This window comes from Rhinatrema bivittatum, chromosome 10 (assembly GCF_901001135.1).
Source record: "Rhinatrema bivittatum chromosome 10, aRhiBiv1.1, whole genome shotgun sequence".
NCBI classification, from domain to species: Eukaryota; Metazoa; Chordata; class Amphibia; order Gymnophiona; family Rhinatrematidae; genus Rhinatrema; species Rhinatrema bivittatum.
The window spans coordinates 44,512,062-44,532,089 of record NC_042624.1 but is presented as its reverse complement, the minus strand read 5'-3'; the positions used below and the strand labels follow the sequence as shown (position 1 = coordinate 44,532,089).

The 20,028-nt window shown below is 41.0% G+C and overlaps 1 protein-coding gene across 1 annotated transcript in view; it reads right to left on the bottom strand.

Moving 5' to 3' along the window:
• Nucleotides 1-4,155: 4,155 nt before the first annotated feature.
• The window catches only part of SLC30A7 (solute carrier family 30 member 7), an 82,192-nt gene continuing 66,319 nt past the window's right edge, over nt 4,156-20,028 (bottom strand). Inside the window, 2 exon segments of the mRNA XM_029617632.1 lie at nt 4,156-5,593; nt 7,795-7,885. Coding sequence (XP_029473492.1) covers nt 5,546-5,593; nt 7,795-7,885 — 139 coding nt within the window. The 3' untranslated portion in view covers nt 4,156-5,545.

Genomic DNA, 20,028 nt, shown 5'->3' with positions numbered 1-20,028 from the left:
GGTGCAGGGACATAAACCTGCCTTTTTTTGTTTGTTTGTTTTGCTATTTTGCCATTAGAAAAAGTACAAATTCCAGGCTGCTATCTGACCTTTGCTTTGGGTCCGCGAGGGCCCGTGAACATTTTCTTATTGGAATCCTCTCCGTTGAGAGGTCTGAGGACTTCAAGTTCCTGTCGGGGCGGAGACCCGGTGACGTCACCCTTCGGAGGAGGAGCCAGATAGGCTTTTAAACCTGCCTATACCGGCGCGACAGCTAAGCCGCGCGCGGCCAAGGGGCGCGCAGCTTTGCCCGGCTTGGGACGGATTGTTGTCAGTTGCAGCCGGGAGATTACCATAAAGCTAAGTTTTGTTTTTTCTTCCAATATATAATTTGCAAGCTCTTCCCTGGGTTAGCCTTGTGGAATCTGACTATTTGTATGAAAATCGCTATGCCTCATACAAAGAGGAAAGCGAAATTGAGGGAAGCCTCTTCGACATCAACTCCAAATAAGATGATTCAACCCAGCATTAAGGAGAGCTTCCAAATCTTTCCTGCAAATACACCGGATGGGGCCGCTGATAACATAGCTTTGGAGCAAGAGAGATGTTTTCAGGCCAGTGAAACATCTCTTTCACCCGGTGCTCCAGAAAAACCTGTTCCACCATCCAATAGGGCAGTTGAAGCTCAATTTGTATTGAAAGAACTTACAAATATCCAGGACGGAGGTTTAAATGAAACCAAAGTCTCTGAGGGCATGGGAGAACACTCCTATGCCGAGATGAAGGAATGCTCTGCATTGTCATCTGAAGGGGAGAGTGGGACATTAAAACAACAACGGGATTTACAACAAATAGGAATTGAGGACATGCCTATTATAGTTCCAACAAAGTTCTCAATGGAGAAACTGGGTTTAATGATGGTGAATGTTCAGAAATCAATAAACAATCTTACTAAGACAGTCCAGAAAGCTTTAAAAAATAATATTCTCATAGAAGAAAAGATTGGTAAATTAGAGGTGAAATCTAGATCAACTGATACGCAAATTGTGGAAATACAGAAAGTTCAAACAAATTTGATCAAATCGGTTGTAGAAACAGAGGGTAAAATTGAATTTTTGGAAAATCAAAATAGGAAATATAATTTGAGATTATTAAATTTTCCTAAGATACATTTAATGACACCTAGGGATTTGTTTAACAGCTACTTGAAGAATATTTTGAAATACTCTGATAGTTCTATCCCTATACTATCTAAAATCCATTACCTTCAACAACCACAAGAAGAAAAAGATCAGCAGAATCAAGGAGATCTGAACTTAACTGACTTCCTAGAAAAGTCTTATGAAGCGCAGATAGATAATAGGGCAACATTATTGGTTCAATTTGCATCTCTCCTTGAGAGAGATGCAGTATTGAAACACTTTAAATGTCAAAATCAAAATTTTTATGGGTTCCCGATAAGAATATTCCCAGATGTTACCCGAGTACCCCAATTGAGACGAAAAAACTTTATTGCCTTAAGGAAAGAAGTAATAGAAAAAGGGATACAATTTACTTTAAAATATCCTTGTAGATGTTTTATTAAGCATGGTGACAATAGGTATGTCTTCAATACCCCAGAACAGCTTCGAAATTATTTAGATTCTCACCCGTAGATATTGTTTTATGAGGATATTAATATAGAGATAGATGTAGGAAAGTTAATTGGAAGAGTTGGGTAAAAATTTACTTTTTGTTATTGCTCCAATAACTTAGTTGATGATGATCTCCAATTTTCTTCTACATTTCTATTGTGTGGATGTTATGTAAATATTATTCTAGTGTACAAACTTATTTTCTCTTTTTTCTTTATGAGTATGTTACATACATCCTATAATTTGTTTGTATTTAAATTTGAAATGCAATAAAAAGAAAATTAAAAAAAAAAAAAAAAAAAGTACAAATTCCAAACATTATCATCTACCCTGATAATTCTGGATGACTGAATCCTCTGCTTTAAATCACTGCAGTACTAAATTGCCCTAGTTGATGTTACAACAGAAATGTGTTGTTTTGCTACATTGCTCCTACAGTTGCATTACATTTAGGGCTTCAGGCTATTTCCAAGAACACAAGAAAGAATTACTCTCCAACAGACAAATGTCCTGTTTGGGGAGTTCAAGCTTATACCACAAGTCTACAAAATGGTAAAAGGTGAACTGGGTCCAAACAAAAAAAAAAAAAAAAAAAATTAAGTAGGCTCTTAAGTCACTTCAATTGGCTCACAAAATAAATCATTTAACCCTTTGGCTGAACCAACTCATTCCTTAATAAAAGAAATAAAATAAGTGTTTTGGGATAGCCAGCATGAAGCGGCAGTTGCTACTACCCTTAAAAAAATGTTTTGTTTTTTAAGAGAAGTTGCTGTGCATACCAAATGGACCATCTCTGCTATACGTTTCACGCCTACCAAGTTTAGAAAATGGATGCAGACTATATTCTAAATCCTATAGATCACAGCCAGTTTACTGCCCTTCTCCAGCACATTTCCAAATGGAAACAGCTGACTTCTTTTCAAAAGTTTACTTTTAAACATCTCCATGAACAGGAAAACAAAATGAAATGTACCATATTTTTACTTGCTTAAGGAAATTACTTTTTTTTTTCAGAAAAAAACAAGATACACCACATATAAATGTCACAGAAAAATATTCTCCTTTCTAAAGTAACCCATGGATAATTCCTACTTCAAATATGATCTTGTATTCAATGTTCAACACAAAATTCCCTCCTATGCCTATGTTAGGCTGTTTGAATGTTTTCACTTAGCATCCCCTGTCATCAAAACTGAGCAACTGCAGGCAATTCTTCCAAGGATAATCTTGACGGGGCAGCAGCCATGAATTGTATTAAAGCTAAATGCAAGTTGTCTCTGCTTGATGGGTTTTAGCAATGTCCAGCATTGCTGGACATTGACAAACCAGAGCAAAATCAATGATGCTGGAATGAGAAAATGAAAAATATTCATTTCTGGCTTCAGTAGGGAACTGCTCCCACACATTTATTGTAAGAAAATATGGACTTAACAGTTTTGGGAAGACCCCTTTTTAATTGTAATGACTCCCACTAGTTTGCAACGTATGTGTGTGTGCACATCTTTATTCTCTCAGAAAAGGAGGTAAGGAGTTGGGGTTTACACATAGCATCCAGTTGGAAAATTGTATACTCTTCTTATAGAAGAAAAAAAAAAGTAGAATCTTATTTTGTTCACTTTAAAAATCAAGATTGCTTTCTAATTCTGAGACAAAGGTCAGAGACATTTATAGGATCACTTCTCTCTTATTCTGTAAATAAAGATGATGTAACTGCAGCATTACACATTTCTCTCTTGGAAACGCAATAAATGAATCATTCGCGTACATCAGTGTCAAGTACTATATTTCACATACCAGGTTGCACAAAAATATACAATTGTTATGATCCCAAAAAAGAAAATATAGTCCGTGTTCAAAGCTCCCCAACTATGTTGGACTTAAAGGCATACATACTTTATTTTTAATTGATCTATGGTCAAATATTATTTTGGGCACCTTATTTCTATTTATTTTTTAACTGAAGCTCAATATTAGGGTTCCATATACCGTATTTTTCGCTCCATAAGACGCACTTTTTCCCCCCCCCCAAAAGTGGGGGGAAAATGTCTGTGCGTCTTATGGAGCGAATATAAAAAACAAACAAAACAAAAAACCCCATCCCAACCCTTTAAAGTTAATTAACTACAACCCCCCACCCTCCTGACCACCCCCCCCCCCCAAGACCTGCCAAAAGTCCCTGGTGGTCCAGCGGGGGTGCGGGAGTGATCTCCTGCACTCGGGCTGTCGGCTGCCAGTAATCAAAATGGCGCCGATAGCCTTTGCCCTTACTATGTCACAGGGGCTACCGGTGACAGGGGCCGCACACCTGCTGGACCACCAGGGATCTTTGGCAAGTCTTGGGGGGGGGGCGGGGATCAGGAGGGTTGGGGGTTGCAGTTAATTAACTTTAAAGGGTTGGGATGGGGTTTTTTGTTTTGTTTTTTTTCCCCCAACAAAGAGAACGATAAACGTTTTCTGATCCGGGGAGTGGACAGAAATGGCCCTCCCCAGACTCGAAAATGAAATGGGGACCAAAATATTTTTATATCCTCCCCTAATTTGCTCCATAAGACGCACAGACGCCCAGGAACAGAGCCAGTTTAGCACACCATTATTATTATTATTTTTTTTTTTTTAATTTTCCTGCTCTGAATCCTAGACTCGTCTTATGGTCAGACCGTATTTTTCGCTCCATAAGATGCACCTATCACACACACACACACACACACACACACACTCATATACATACATATACACATTAGTTAAGGTCTCAGAATCAAAAACTCTACATTTAAAAAAATAATTCTCTTCATCTAACCAGAAGTCCCAGCATCTTACAATCTGAAGACTAAGCTCTACACTAGAAGCTGCACTCCTAGGCTTATGCAGAGTACATGTAATATATGGAACTAATAGTGTCTTCTTCAGGTTGATACTACACTATAACATACTACACATGCATGTCGGTTCACTATCAAAAAAGTCTTTTAAAACATTTATTTCAATCAGGCTGATTTCTCAATGTAAACTGGAAAAAAAAAATGAGTTAACTGTTGAAAAGTGAAAAGCAAAATGTTATCACATTCTTAGAAATGCTGCTTCACTTCACCTCTCCCTCCTTGAAAAAATGAGAAAAAAAAGTCCCTGCTGGCTTACGTAGAACTGATCAAAGGCTTTTACATACTGAGGTTTAAAAGATGGCATGGTATCAATACAATGAGATGTTTTTCACAAATCCATATGCTCTGCTATTTTAAAATCTCTGACTTGCAATCAAAATAAAAAAAAATAATTTAGATGCAGCACTGAAAAGTTTTAAAATCTGCAGCATGTTTACAAAATTCTACATAAAAGTACATATCCATACTGAGTACATCAATAAAAATCAGAATACAATGTTTGATGTCTCATATTTATACTTGCTGATGTAAAGGCACTTTGAAAACCCAATATAGTTTGGTTCCTTAAGTTTGCAAAGTACAAATTTTACAAACATATGATTATATTGAAGAACGTCAACAACGAGTGTGCATTATGTACAAGACAGGTTTCCAATTTTTTTTTATAACACTGGTTGATGTGGGAATCAGCAGTGGTTTGAGCAGCTCTAATAAAAAAAAGAAGCAACAGTTACAAGACCACAGTCTTTAGTTTCATGCTGAACCAAAAAAAAACAAAAACAAAACAAAAACACAAAAAGTAGCAGAATGTTCATGGAATAAAACTTGGTGGGGTTGAGGTGGGGGCGGAGAGGGATCTGTTGTCATTAAAGACAAGATCAGTGATCCAGCAGACATCCTTTTAATCTTTACGCCTGAAAAATAATTTCCAGGAGCAGACAAATGCAGCAGTGTGCTTGGTCCAGATGAGCTGTGGTAGCAATGCTTCCGTTTTATAAGGATGAGTACAGTACCAGAAAACTTTGGCCCAAACAGCATAATTTTGGATATTCCCTACATGGTTGCAAAGTCAATCTGCACATAAAGCTGTCTCACTCCAGCCTGTATAGAAAGAAAGGAACAAATATCATACCACAAATCTGAAACACTTATGAAGCATGCATTGATGTGCCACTGTCAAACCGCTAGACTTCAAACAGGATAAAATGAAATGCTAGTGTGTACTTCCAATAGTGAACCTGCCAGTCTTCACTTATCAGAGCTAAACTGAAGTACAGGCTTGTGAACCAAGTGCTTAAACCCGTATAATGTTGACACCTTTATAAAATGCAGTTATAACTTGCTGTCAACTTTAGACAAGCCAATGTAAGTAGCCCCTCCTGCTGTTTTGGTCACAAATAGCTGCAACAATATGTTCCCAAATTTAGTAAGGACAATTGCAATGTTGTTGATAGTTTTTCACAAAGTAGCAGCCCACAGCCACTACAAGCCTTACCTCAGTGGTGAGAAAATTAATGGAAACGCTACTGAAGAAAAGGATAATCAACTATTTACAATTCAATGGCTTGCAGGATCAGAGGCAACATGGTTTTTACCAGAGGAAGGTCATGTCAAATGAATCTGATTGATTTTTTCGATTGGGCAACTACAGAATTAGATCAAGGAAGAACACATAAAAGACTCATGAACAAAATGAGAAGCCTGGGAGTGGGTCCCAAGGTAGGAGAATGGATTACAAACTAGTTGACTGGTGGACAGTGAGTGGTGGTAAACTGAACCTATTCAGAGGAGAGAAGTGTGATAAGTGGAGTGCCTCAAGGATTGTTCTGGGACCGTTCTGTTAAATATCTTTGTGAGTGACATAGAAGAGTTGGAAGGAAAAAGTTGTCTTTTTGCGGATGACAAAATCTGCAATAGAGTGGACACACCTGAAAGAGTAGAAAGAATGAAAAGTGATCTAAGAAAGCTTGAGGAGTGATCAAAGATTTGGCAGCTGAGATTCTATGTCAAGAAGTGCAGGGTCATGCACCTGGGTTACAAAGGAGCTCTAAATGATGGGACATGAGACTGATGTGCTAACCAGGAAAGAGACCTGGGGATGATAGTATCTGATGATCTGAAAGCAGCAAAGCAATGTAACAAAATGGTGGCTGCATCAAGAGAGGCAAAACCAGCAGGAAAAGGGAGGTACAGGTCATTGGTGAGTCTTCATCAGGAGTACTGTATTCATTTTTGGAGACCGTATCTTAAAAGAGATAGAGACAGGATCGAAGCAGTCCAAAGAAAGGCATCCAAAGCCATAGGAGATGAGACTGAAGGGCCTAAATAGTATACCCTGAAGGGGAGAAGGGACAGGGGGGACATGAGACATTGAAATACTTGAAAGGGTATAAATGATGCATGGGAATCAAACCGTTTTCCAATGGAAAGAAAGCTGTAGAACTAGGGGTCACAATATGAAGCTCCAAGGGGGTAGATTCCGGATCAGCAGCAGGAAATATTTCTTCACAGAAAGGGTGGTGAGCGCATGGAACATTCTCCCAGAAGAGGTAGAGAAGACAAGAAATAGAATGGAATTCAAAGGAGCTTGGGATAAACACAGAGGATCCCTAGTGGCTAAAGGACGAAAATGAAGATAAAGGGTAATCTGCACGGAGTGATAGTTACTACCCTTAACAGAATAAAAAAAGAAAATAATGAAATTTAAAAAAAAACAAAACACACACACACACACACTTCGTTCTTTTTCTGTTGTCATTTACTATGTTACTAAGATGGAGAAACCAAAAAAGGCAAAGTGGTGAAACACAACAGCAAGTGAAAATATAAAAAAACTTGAAAAATATGTAAAAGCCACAACCAATGGAAATCTTAATTGAGAAAATGCAATGCATTAAAACTTTTTAATATCATAAGAAAAAAACTGTACATAACAAACCATTTGAAGGCAAAAGTATAGGTTTTCCTACATACATACAAAAATTTTTAAAAAGCTGTAAATTAAAATTGACATCCTGACATGGTCATGTTTTGGTATAAAATGCCGGCTTCAGGGGAAGATTTAAAATGATGCAGAAAATGGTCCTCTGGCCCATATTCATATATTTTGAGATATGGTTTTCTAATATATTTTTCAAGTTTTGCAATATTTTCACTTGCTGTTATGTTCTTCCATTTTGCCAATCAGTTTTCTGAGAGCCTGACTTGTACTACATGAAAATATCTCAAAACATTAAAAAAGTAATTGTATCTATTTGATATGTCAATGAAAGCCAAAGAAAAATCATTACTACAACACCTACCCTCTGATAGCACTGCGGCAGAGCATAGTCCAATGAGGGAGGAGTTCGCTGCATCAATACACCAATTGATTGTCTTAGGAGTGGGATAACACTAAAATGAAAAGGAAAATACCAATCATCAGCATATGATAAGGATAGAAAGTACAGTTTTGCTCAAATTTGAGCAACCCCTCTGGGTTAAATCCACCTGAGTTTTCAATTAAGCTTACTCTTAATTACACACCTATTCCCTCTGAAGTCTGTTTTCCTAACTTATAGGCCGTTTCACTGTTATCTAACTAAATTTACCCAATTATATATTGTTTCTACATTTTCATAATATGTAATTGTAATCTGTTCAGTATTATCTGCAGTTCGCCCTATTTGTTTAGCCCCTTCCCATTATTGTTCAATGTTCAATTTTGTGCTCTGTTCATTGTTCTCTGTAAAGCTCGTTAGCTGCATTTTGAGTTCACTGTGAACCGATGAGATGTTCCCAACGTGCATCGGTATATAAAAGCCTTTAAATAAATAAATAAATAAATAAATAAATAAATTTCTCAGAATTAGTAGAAAAATGTTTAAATATTTTTGATAATAACTTAAATATGATCATCAGTTCAGCTTCTCTTTTAAGACTATGAAACACAAGTTAAATGACCAGCATTAAAGCGGTCCAGGGATATAAGAACATAAAAACTGCCATACTGGGTCCGACCGAGGGTCCATCAAGCCCAGTATCCTGTTTCCAACAGTGACCAATCCAAGTCACAAGTACCTGGCAAGTACCAAAACATTAAATAAATCCCATGCTACTGTTTATTAGTTAATAACAGTTTTTGGATTTATCCTCTACAAACTTATCCAAACCTTTTTTAAACCCAGTTACACTAACTGCTGTAACCACATCCTCTGGCAATGAATTCCAGAGCTTAACTATGAGCTGAGTGAAAAAGAATTTTCTTTGATTTGTTTTACATGAGTTACTTGCTAACTTCATGGAGTGCCCTCTGGTCCTTCTATTATCTGAGAGCGTAAACCGATTTACATCAGCTTGTTCAAGTCCTTTCATGATTTTGCAGACTTCTATCATATCCCCCCTTCAATTGTATCTTCTCCAAACTGAAAAGTCCTAACTTCCCCAGCCTTTCCTCATAGGGCAGCCATTCCACGCCCCTTATTTTGCACTGGGCAGAAAGATGCATGCACAAGGCTGACTAGCAAAAGAACCTTTAAAACAAAAATGTAAAAATTCAGACAAAATATACAGTAAGGGGCGGATTTTAAAAGAATTAAGCGCGTAACCACGAGTACCCGCTCCTGTGCGCACCGAGCCTATTTTGCATAGGCCCAGCGACGTGTCCCGGGGCTTGCAAAAAGGGGCGGAGTGGTCTGGGGGCAGGACCTAGGCCTCCGCACAGCGGCACTTGGCTGGCGCGCGCAACTTATGGAACAAAGGTTAGTGGGAGGGTTTAGGTAGTGCTGGGGAGCGGAAGGAAAGTTCCCTCCGAGGCCGCTCTGATTTTGGAGCAGCCTTGGAGGGAACAGGGAAAGCCTTGGGGCTCCCCTAGGGCTCGGCGTGCGCAAGTTGCACAAGTGTGCACCCCCTTGCGCGCGCCGACCCCGGATTTTATAACATGCGCGCGGCTACATGTGCATGTTATAAAATCAGGCGTACCTCTTAAAATCCAGCCCAAAACTGTTTCTGGGACAAGAAAAGACCTGATAATATGGCTCTAGGAAGTACAGTTGCTCTGCCTGACAGGCTACAAGTTCTGCAACAATTATAAATCCTAGTGGAAATGCAGGCACTCACAAAGCCTGGTCTGTCTGGCAGGCTACATAGGAAATGCAATGTTTGGGCAACAGCCACGCTAGTATTGCTGGCTCTTTAAATTATTATAGAGCTTTGGGGTTAGGCTTGGGAAGCTGGGTGCTGGAGGGAATTATGTGAGGATCTTGTATGCTCATCATCTCCCAAAAAATGGAGGAGTACAAAACAGAAAGGACTAGACCCCCCACCCCACCCCCCAGCCAAAAAGAAAGAGACTGTCCCGGATAAGGAGAAATCTTGTAAGTGGTCACATTCTATGGCTGGCAGCTGGGATGTAACTTTAGTATAAAATAAATGGGCAGATTGGGTGGGATGGATAATCTTTCTGCCACTATTTACTAGTAACTATATAAAAGGCATATGAAACAAAAAAATAAACAGCAGCAAATTCAGTACTCTGCCAAAATTTCTCCTAAGACACACAATTATACAAAATAAAAAGGCACAAGAAGAATGTTTTTAACATTTACTATAGATTCTGACTGTAAACACAACTGTAACATACATTCCTAGACTGTTCAGACGTGCCTCATGCCCAGTTTCCAAGGTTTAATCAATTTCCTTTATGTTCAAACATTTCCAAAATCTACAATGAGTGCACAATGAAATAATACAGATTCTAGTAATAAATCTTTTGTCATACTTGCACATCTCTTTAAGCTGTGTGTTACCACAGATAAAGACTGTGTGGGCAGTAGGAAGCACTCCTCCTGAAACCTCACAAGCCACTAGAGCTGTACCAATATCTGTCATAGCAAATAGACTGCAAAGTTTGAGATCAAATAATTAAGCAGAAAAAATAAAGGGAGGGCAGAGTTTAACATAACCAAACTGAAATGTATTACAATAATAAAATGTGCTTGTAATTTCTTTTCACCTTCTTCCACATCTGAGCTTCTAGAACAGTGGGCAACCTGTCCCAACTCCACTTCACTGCCACTTATGACAGACATGAGGAGGAAGGGCCCAACCAAGACTGAGATCCTGAACAGCGGCTGGAATTGTCCAGAGCACAATGGCCAACTTTGCCCAACCAGGAGCCTTACTGTGGACAAACCTCATCCAGAAATTCAGATATTTAGACGCAGGAGTTTTTTTTACAACATCTCACTAAACACTGGCCTCTGTAACATAATGTACTTCAAACAAAAAGCTCAAAAATCAGCAGCATTAAACCTTTGATTTTTGTCTGAAAATACAAACAATTTCAGACTATTGGAACATTTTCCTTCTGAGAGAGAATAACAAGATGGATCATAAAACAAAAATTACTGTGGACAAACCCAAGCAGTATGATAATGATATTTGAGCAAAAAAAGGGCAAACTCTGCAAAATCCTCAAAATTAACTAGGTTCTGGGGTCTCATCCAAGACTAAGCAACACACATATGAAAACAGTTCATTTGCTTAAGTTCCAAAGGAAAATAACTTGGCTTCCTGACTCATGGAAAAAGTCAGTGTTATTGTAAGGTGAATGGGGATTCTTTCTCTGCCACAACTCCAAATAATGTCACTGTAGCTGTCTGATATGAAAATAGATTCCTCAGCTAAAGAAAGAGGAACACAAACACTGCTGTGAAATGCAAAGAATGGACAAAAGCTTGCATCACAACTAATGAGACATCATCCAAGTGACTTGTTGACAGCCAGCAGATCTGGAGTTGTTTGCAAAATTCGCATCCTTTGATTGTTCATATTAATAAAACAAAAACTGTGTAACTAGAGACCACATGTTTCACAACATACACAGCATAACACAAACCTTGAATAAATTATATTTTGAACACCTGCACAATGCAACTCTATAACCATCTTTTGGTTGTCAATGGCATTCTTCTAAAATCAAGAACACTTGCTTTATTAATTCATTTTAATCGGTATTTTTTTTTCACAGTCCTCTGCTACCCCTAGATCTCTGCTTGCCATTTCCAATCACCAACCAGGGGTGTTGCTAGCCTTTGGCACACTGGGCTCCTGCCCCAAATCTCAATCTGTTTAACTGCTCCATCCCCCTTCCTTTGAAGGGGTCTGCAGGGAACAGGCAAGAGGACTGGAAGGGGAAGCAGTGTCTGCTTCAGACCCACCTCCTCTCACTTCTGACACTACAGCAGATGTGAGCCTGGAGCAGCCACTGCAGGCAACAGGTGGGGAAAAACAGGAGGGGAGGGGCTGGACAAGGGAGCAGACCAATTGCTTTCTCTTCTGTCTCGTCCCCTCGCACCCTTGTCCACTTGTTTCAAGAGAAAGGTAGGGATGGACCAGACAAAGCCATAGCCTTTGATCCCAGGACTCGGGACTCAGCCAAGGGCAGATTGGAGGCAGAGGAGGCATCCTACAGCACAATCAGGAAGCTATAAGTGATTGATAAGGAATGGGAGGAGGAGCAGGAAAATAGGTGAATGCCGTTTCCTTTCCCTAGCTCCCTGAAATCAGCAATAGGAACTTGAGTTGTTTGAAGTGATTAGAGACAGCGTCACGTACCAGGATAATGAGGGTCCATAAAAACCATGAGAGCATTGGGGCGGATTTTAAAAGGCACGCGAATAGCCTACTTTTGTTTGCGCTCCAGGCGCAAACAAAAGTACGCTGGATTTTAGTAGATACGCGCGGAGCCGCGCGTATCTGCTAAAATCCTGGATTGGCGCGCGCAAGGCTATGGATTTTGTATAGCCGGCGCGCGCCGAGCCGCGCAGCCTACCCCTGTTCCCTCCAAGGCCGCTTCAAAATCGGAGCGGCCTCGGAGGGAACTTTCCTTTGCCCTCCCCTCCCTTCCCCTACCTAACCCACCCGCCCGGCCCTGTCTAACCCCCCCCCCTTACCTTTGTCGGGGGATTTACGCCTCCCAGAGGGAGGCGTAAATCCCCGCGCGCCAGCGGGCCTCCTGCGCGCCGGGCCGTGACCTGGGGGCGGGTACGGAGGGCGCAGCCACGCCCCCGGACCGCCCCGGGCCATAGCCACGCCCCCGTACCCGCCCCCAAAACGCTGCCGACACGCCCCCGAAACGCCGCGACGACCGGGCCCGCCCCCCGACATGCCCCCCTCGGAGAACCCCGGGACTTACGCGAGTCCCGGGGCTCTGCGCGCGCCGGGAGGCCTATGTAAAATAGGCTTCCCGGCACGCAGGGCCCTGCTCGCGTAAATCCGCCCGGTTTTGGGCGGATTTACGCGAGCAGGGCTCTGAAAATCCGCCCCATTGTGTGTGTGGAGAAGTGCAGCGGCACTTATATCATCTTTGGGTCCATATAACATACTTATATTTATTTATCATGTAATGACCAACTGACGATAGGATCACATCTGTTGTGCTGCTCAAGTGTTGATCTCGTGTGTAACTATAATCAGTGGGTGCACTGCTAAGGGATGGTCTCATGTGTGCTGTGTTCTCGTCAGTGACTGGAAGTTTGTGCCTTTTTGAACCATGACACTAACAGAGTTTTCTTTTTGAAGTTGTAGGTCCCTTGACGCAGCTCCAGTTGAAACATCAATGTCTATTTACAATTAAACACATCAATGTCAGGATGTTCTTTGAAACTGCAGTTATTCTACTCAGAATAAGATAAAAAGTTTGCTCAGAAAATAAATACATATTCATTTTGTGGGATGCTGACCTTTATCTGGGACATCAGAAACTTGTTGGAACATGGAAACTTTCACTTTGATATTATAAAATTAAAACAAAAAAACAAACTTAAGGCAAGTGATGGTCATCCTAATAGCCAAAAGTATAAATTTCATTCGCCTGACTTGTCAGTTTGTTGCCCGCTTTAAAAAAAAAAAAAGTGTTTTATGTTTTTGATTCTGTATTTGGCAGAATTAAATGTGAAATAAGATACTTTTCTAAAATTGTGTTAAGTGATACTGCAGCTTTTTGTTGTGACTTTTGTGGACTTTTCCTCCAGGAACGTGTCTAAACCCTTTAGAAACCCCACTACACCAACTATTTACACCACAACCTCTGGTAACAAATTCCACAGTTTAACTGTGATCAAATGAAAAAATACTCGCTCTGATTTGTTTTAAATGTGCTGTCTATTAGCTTCATGGAGTGTTCCCTAGTCCTAACATGTTTAACAATATCTACTGAGGTTTCAAATACCCCTCTGTTTGCTTTTATATAGAAACCTTTACCTGGACAGTGCTCTCTCTTTCTGCATGCCTATAATATTACTTGATTCAAGGAAAACTAGGAAATGGAGAACCAACTTTGGCTTAAACTGAGGGCAATGTTTTTACCAACGGTATGCAGAGAACACAAACAATGAACCTGTGGAAGAACCACCACAAAAGCAACATTCAATCTGAAGATGGTTTAAATTCAAAAACCAAGAAAAATAGACTTCATCATTATAATTTTTTAAGAACATAAGAACATAAGAAAATGCCATACTGGGTCAGACCAAGGGTCCATCAAGCCCAGCATCCTGTTTCCAACAGTGGCCAATCCAGGCCATAAGAACCTGGCAAGTACCCAAAAACTAAGTCCACAACCAACCAGTAATTATTTCCCTATGCATAAGAACTGTTAAGGTCACTCTTGAAGTGTTAGGCTTTATGGAGTGAATCTGCAAAGGAATTATATGCAAAAAAAGTAGTAGTAATTTTCAAAAGCCCATGTACACATGTAAATCTTTTGAAAATTACCTCTTATGATACTTGTGATGCTGCAAGCATATAGAACAGGAGTCAGCAAAGTTTTTAAGCAGAGTGCCAAAACAAATGCAAAGTCTACCTATAAGATGCTGGAGAGCCAAACCAATAAAATGAACAGTGGAGCTCGTTCTTTAAAGTATACAGAACATAATTGTTTATTTTTGCTGTTGTATCAAATATGCCCATCTTTAATAGTGCAAACTGTGAGCTTCACATCCTGTCCTTATTTACCTTTATTTTAGTTGCTGGGGAAAAGGGGGGATAAAAGAGGAAAAATCCCTGGGTAGTTGTACATGAAGGCTCATGGTAACAGATCCCAACCTTGTTCCAATTAAGCCTGAAGTACAAAGGAACAGGAGGAAACTGCCAGATTAAAAATAAACAAAAACCCCTCTATGAAGCTATGTGCCCAACACTCAAAATACTTCCCTCCCTGCTTCTACTATTTGACCAATTTTGAAAAATTTCTAAATTGTGTCCCAGTTACAAATAAAAAAAAATAATTTAGGAAGCAAATCTTTGAATTAGGAATTGCTGAAGTCGTGAGTGATGGCACCTTTCTTCATGCCCCATTTGCAAGAAAAAATAAAGAATATCCACCATAGAAACTTTCAAACAAAACTGGTAGAAAAACAATTTACAGAATTTGGTTTCCCTAAAAATGTAGTGTAACAAATTATTTTAAATGGTAGAATAAAAGGGATTTATCAAAGTACATTTTGAGCCACACTGGTTCTTTTTTGGTTACCAACTACCGGTAGTAGCAGCCCTTTAAAGTAGAGTTGCTGAATTGTAACAAAGGACAGTGAGATTTCAGTCCTCACATGTAAGGCAACATCATCAAATGTAGACCAGCACCAAAGTTTTATTTCAAAGTTTCCAGAAGCTTAGAACATGACCTTTCTGGTCATGTGCAGCCCGATCCACATTACCGTGCTCCGTGCGGGGTCCCTTCCATCAATACAAAGCTAAAACTTGGAGAAACAACTGTAAGGAGAAGTGGGTGAGCTCTGTGAGGACCGACATCCTACTGTCCTCTGAGAGAACCTATTACAGGTAAGCAGAGATCTTATAAATCCCATTTGGCAAGCTCAGGTGGGATGTGAGATAACCGATGATGAACCCTAGCAACTCTAACACCCAGATAGTTTTGTGCATCGATTCTGCAGCACCCCCTTGAGAAGTGCCCTTGACCAAACAATTACCCAGATAGGGAAATACATGCATCCCCAGTTTGCACAGATGCACAGCCACCATTGCAAGGCATTTGGTAAACGTTGCGCGTGGTTGAAGGGCACACAGGTAATATTGGAGGTGGTTTTTCCCTACTGCACATCTAAGATGTTTCCATGTGAACTGGAAATATTTCTGTGTGGGTATAAGCTTCCTTAAGATCTAGAGAGCTTAGCCAGTCCCCTTTTTCCAGAAAGGGAATCAAGGTGCTGAGGGAAAACTTTTTCTTTACCTGGTATTTTGAACTTTCCTTATACCTGGAATTTGTTCAAAGCCCTTGGTCAAGAATGGAACAGTCTCCTGTATGCTTCAGGATCAGGAAATACTTAAGAGTAAATTCCCACCCTCTTTTTCCTGGGGGACGGGTTCAACTGCATTGGCCTCCAAGGAGGAGGAGACTTGCTTTTGCAGCAGTCTTTGATGCTGAGAGCCTACCCAATAGCTTCTTCGTGGACAATTTGGAGGACTATCCAACAGGCATGACCTCTATCCGAGAACCAAAGTGTCTGAGGTTACTCTGGGCCAACAGTTTACGTAAAACATTAGCCTCCCCCCTTGACAGGAAAGTTCTCCCACATGGATACTGGGATTCTGGCTATACTCTCCCCAATACAGTCCAAACTCTGTCCCAGTTTTGACTGGGATACTGGCTATGGTCTTTTGTCTCTCTGATGAGCGAGATGACACAGGAGACAGACTGAGACAAGAGAGTGAAGAAAACATTTCCTTTGTGGATAGACTTGCCTCCTCAGCATCCCACTCAGGTATTTCCTGGATGTGGACAATGGGTCTGGAGTGGGAGCAGAGAGGGTCTTATGAATTGCACAGTGGTATCATTTGAGCCACCGCTTCTTAGACCTTGACTTTATTTCCGAGATTCTTCCCCTTATATGACACTTCAGCTAACCTATCCAGGACATCCTGTCATAGGTCTGAAGCCTGTAGCCAGGCAATTCTATGGACACCATATGTAATGCAGAGACTCTCAATGTAATCTCAAAAATCAAAAGTCGAGCAGCCAATATGTTTTCAATACTCTATCCCCTTGTCCACTAGTGACTCGAGGGTGTCATGCTGCTCATGAGGAAATTGCTGACAATTCCTTGACTCTCTTCAGAATGTCTTGCATATTCTTGCATACAAAGAGCTGGTAAGAGGCTATACTGGCATAAATCATAGCTCCCCTGATAAAGCTTCCTCCAAAGCATGTCAAGGACCCCCTCCTTGGGTTCTATCTAGACCTCTTGACCTTCTTGAATACATATTAAACCACCAACAACTGATCCAGCAGCTGCTTTTATCGAATCTGGGAACTGTCTGGACATGATTTATTGCATCTGCCTTCTTGTTCACAGAAGCCACAGACTTCCATATTCTCATCTGGGACTCCTGAAAGATCTCATGAATGGGAACTATGATATTATCCCTTAGGGGAGTCTACGAACTGGAGGATGTCATGCATCTCAGCTCTGGATTCTTCCCCCTTCTACAACTCAAATGGAATTGTATCTGCCATTCTCTTCACAAAATATGTGAATGAAAAGTCTTTAGAAGGCAGCTTTTCTTTCATGTGGAAGAGAGGGGTTGGAAGGGAGACCTGTTCATCCCTTCTGGTCAAAGAAGTCCTCAGATCCTTGACCACACTCCCAGAAACATAGTCCAAAAGATATCTCAGAAATGTGGATAGGGGACTTCACTTGGCTAGCAAACAAGACCTCAGAGAGGGCAATACTTGTTTGTTAGGGCCTAGACTCTGATAAACCTCTGCACCTTGGAGAAGCTCCCCCTTCTCCCAATGTGCTAGAAATTAGCATTAATTCAGTAGTTCCTGATGCCGATTCCCCACCAGGGACTGGCACCATGGTCCTTCAGCAAGGTGCCAAGATAATCTCCCATCAGAGGCTGAACACTGATCTGCAAAGAACAGATGTCATCGATGTCAGTGCACTGATGCTTCACATCTTATGTTCCAAGAATCTTTGTCCAACTTCTCAAAAAGTGCAGAGACTAGCAAAGTCTGAAAAGTATGAGGAGAGGCCACATCTACCTGGGATACCCAATGTAAATTGGTAGTTGACATCTGGACCTTTGGAGACTGTTCCAGTTCCTGGGTCTGTTGTGAGGATGAGCTCTAACTAATGGGAAAGCTTGGTCAGGATTGGGGGCCAAAATTCAAGGCAGCCACCGACATGACCCCACTCCTGGCATCACACATCGATGGAGACTGATGCTGAGGCTTCTTAGCCTTTGCCTGACAAGTCATCAAAGCTCTACAAAACCAGCATCAAAGAAGCAGAACTCTGCACTTTATTTGAGTGGGTGGAGCCAAACGATGGTCTGTCTCCCTGGTCCTTCATATCGAGAGGAATCAATGGCTCCTCAATGTTGATGCACTGCCAGCCACTGGTGCAGCTCCTGGGTGCCTCAGTGTCAATGCCTCCAATGCCAATGGGCCAAACTTAAGACTTCCAAAGAGGTTTTCCATGAGCTCTATTTGGGAAAAACATCCTCTAGCAGTCATAGTCCTGAACAGAGAGTGCTCAGAGATGCTGTGGTTGCCCCACCCCCGGCAAAGTATACTTATCATGGGGATTCATGGTAGACGTGATGCATTTGCATAGGGCACTTGTTGAAGCTGCTGGCCTTTTTCTAGGGCATCGGCAAAAAATCTACAAGCCAAAAATCAAAAGACTCAATATTGGAGAAAACCTGATTCAAACAAAAAAGTAAGGAAACAAATATGAAAAACTACCCAGGAGAACTAAGAGGGGTTAAAAACAACCACAGGGCCCCACAAGAAGCAATTCTTGCAGTTTTAGAAGAAAACCCATGCAGCTCCAAAGATTATAAAAGAACTGTGACCTGCAAGCTATGCTAGCATTAATCAAAGCCTCCTAATAAACCTTCCTCCAAAGCATGTCATGGATATGAGAATGTCAAGGATAGTCCCTTGGTAGCCAGTTTCAACCCTAAGCCGAATGTATCTATTTTCAACATTAATGAATGCTTAAATAAAGTATCAAACTGGTTTCACTCCTTCAAATTGAAGGACAATCCATTCAAGTCAGAAGCCATATGATTTTGTTTTTTTTTAGAAATGTAGACACAAAGGATTTCCCTTCATCAGAGATGGAAGGGATCAAGATTCAGGTAAAACATAATATAAAAACACTAAAGGTCAGATTTTAAAAGCGGTGTGCACATAACCCCCGATATGTGCCGAAGTGCTGGGCCCTGCAAAAGGGGCGGGTGGCGGGCTGGGACAGCGCCAGTAAGTGCAGTAAGTATTGAAACAACAATAAAAAAAAAAAAAAAAGGGGGGGGGGTTAGTTAGGGATAGTTTAGGGGTTGGGGAGGAGGGTAGGATCAGGGCTAGGGAAGTTCCCTCCCAGTCCGCTCCTTAAAAGGAGCGGACTGGAAGGGAACTGGTAAAAAGGCTGTTCGCGTCGCCACATGTAACTGGAAAATCCCCCTCTGCACGCGTGAGTTGTGGGACGCCTGTATATGTGCGCGCGGATGTTAAAATCCAGCACGCATATGCGCACGGACATCGTATTTTATAACATGCGCGTGCATGTTATTAAATGATTGCATCCATGTGCCCACGCCGGGAACTGTGCGCACATGGACGCGCACGCACTCGATTTAAAATCTATCTTTAAGAGTTAAGACTCCAAACATATTTGAAGGCCAGATTTCTTCTTTAATTAAACGGTCCTAGGTAAGTATAGTGTGTAAAACATCCTGATTGGTGGGGGTGGGGGGGAGGGGATGTTAAACTCCAATCCTCAAAGGCCACAAAACTAGTCTGGTTTTCAGGATAACCCTAATGAATATGCATGAGAGACTGCACACAATTGCAATGGTACATGCAAACATATTCACAGAATGTAATAAGTTATTGAGATCTGAAAGTTTTCATCCTTGGGGATTATGTGCAAATTTGCCAATCAGTCAATTCTTGCAGGTGCGGAGATTGTGCTCCCAGGAGGAAGATTTCAAAATAAAAGCAGACATATTAGCTTAAAGATTTTTAGACTATGATTATCTGAAGTCTGTAGTCAAAAATGCTTATAGGACAGCTAAATAAGCTGTTCTTATGTTCAGAGATCTTCTCCTTGCATATCAACCAGTAAAAAAATCCACAAGTTAAAATGTGTTAAGACATTCTGAGAAGTCAAGATGACAGTTAATATTAGCAAGAAACACTGCCACATAGCGTGTCACATTATTTTTCAAAGTTACCCTGTTTCTATTAGAGGGGCAGATCCAAGATGGCTGCTCAGTAGCGCTGTTCGGCAGTGAGCTCCTGCGGGCGATTAAAAATCAATAATTTCTTGCTGCAAATTTTCCTTATGGGAAGGAAGTAAAAACCTCAGAGTGAGCCTTACCCTGCAGCCCCTGTGATGACGACGATATCCGGCCCTATGGACACTCATGTTGTCCACAGAGACATGAGCGCAGGAGTGCAGCCACTGCAGAGAGAAGGAAGGAACGTGGAGCTCCCCTCTCTACTGGGCTCGATTTCACCTCTTAGC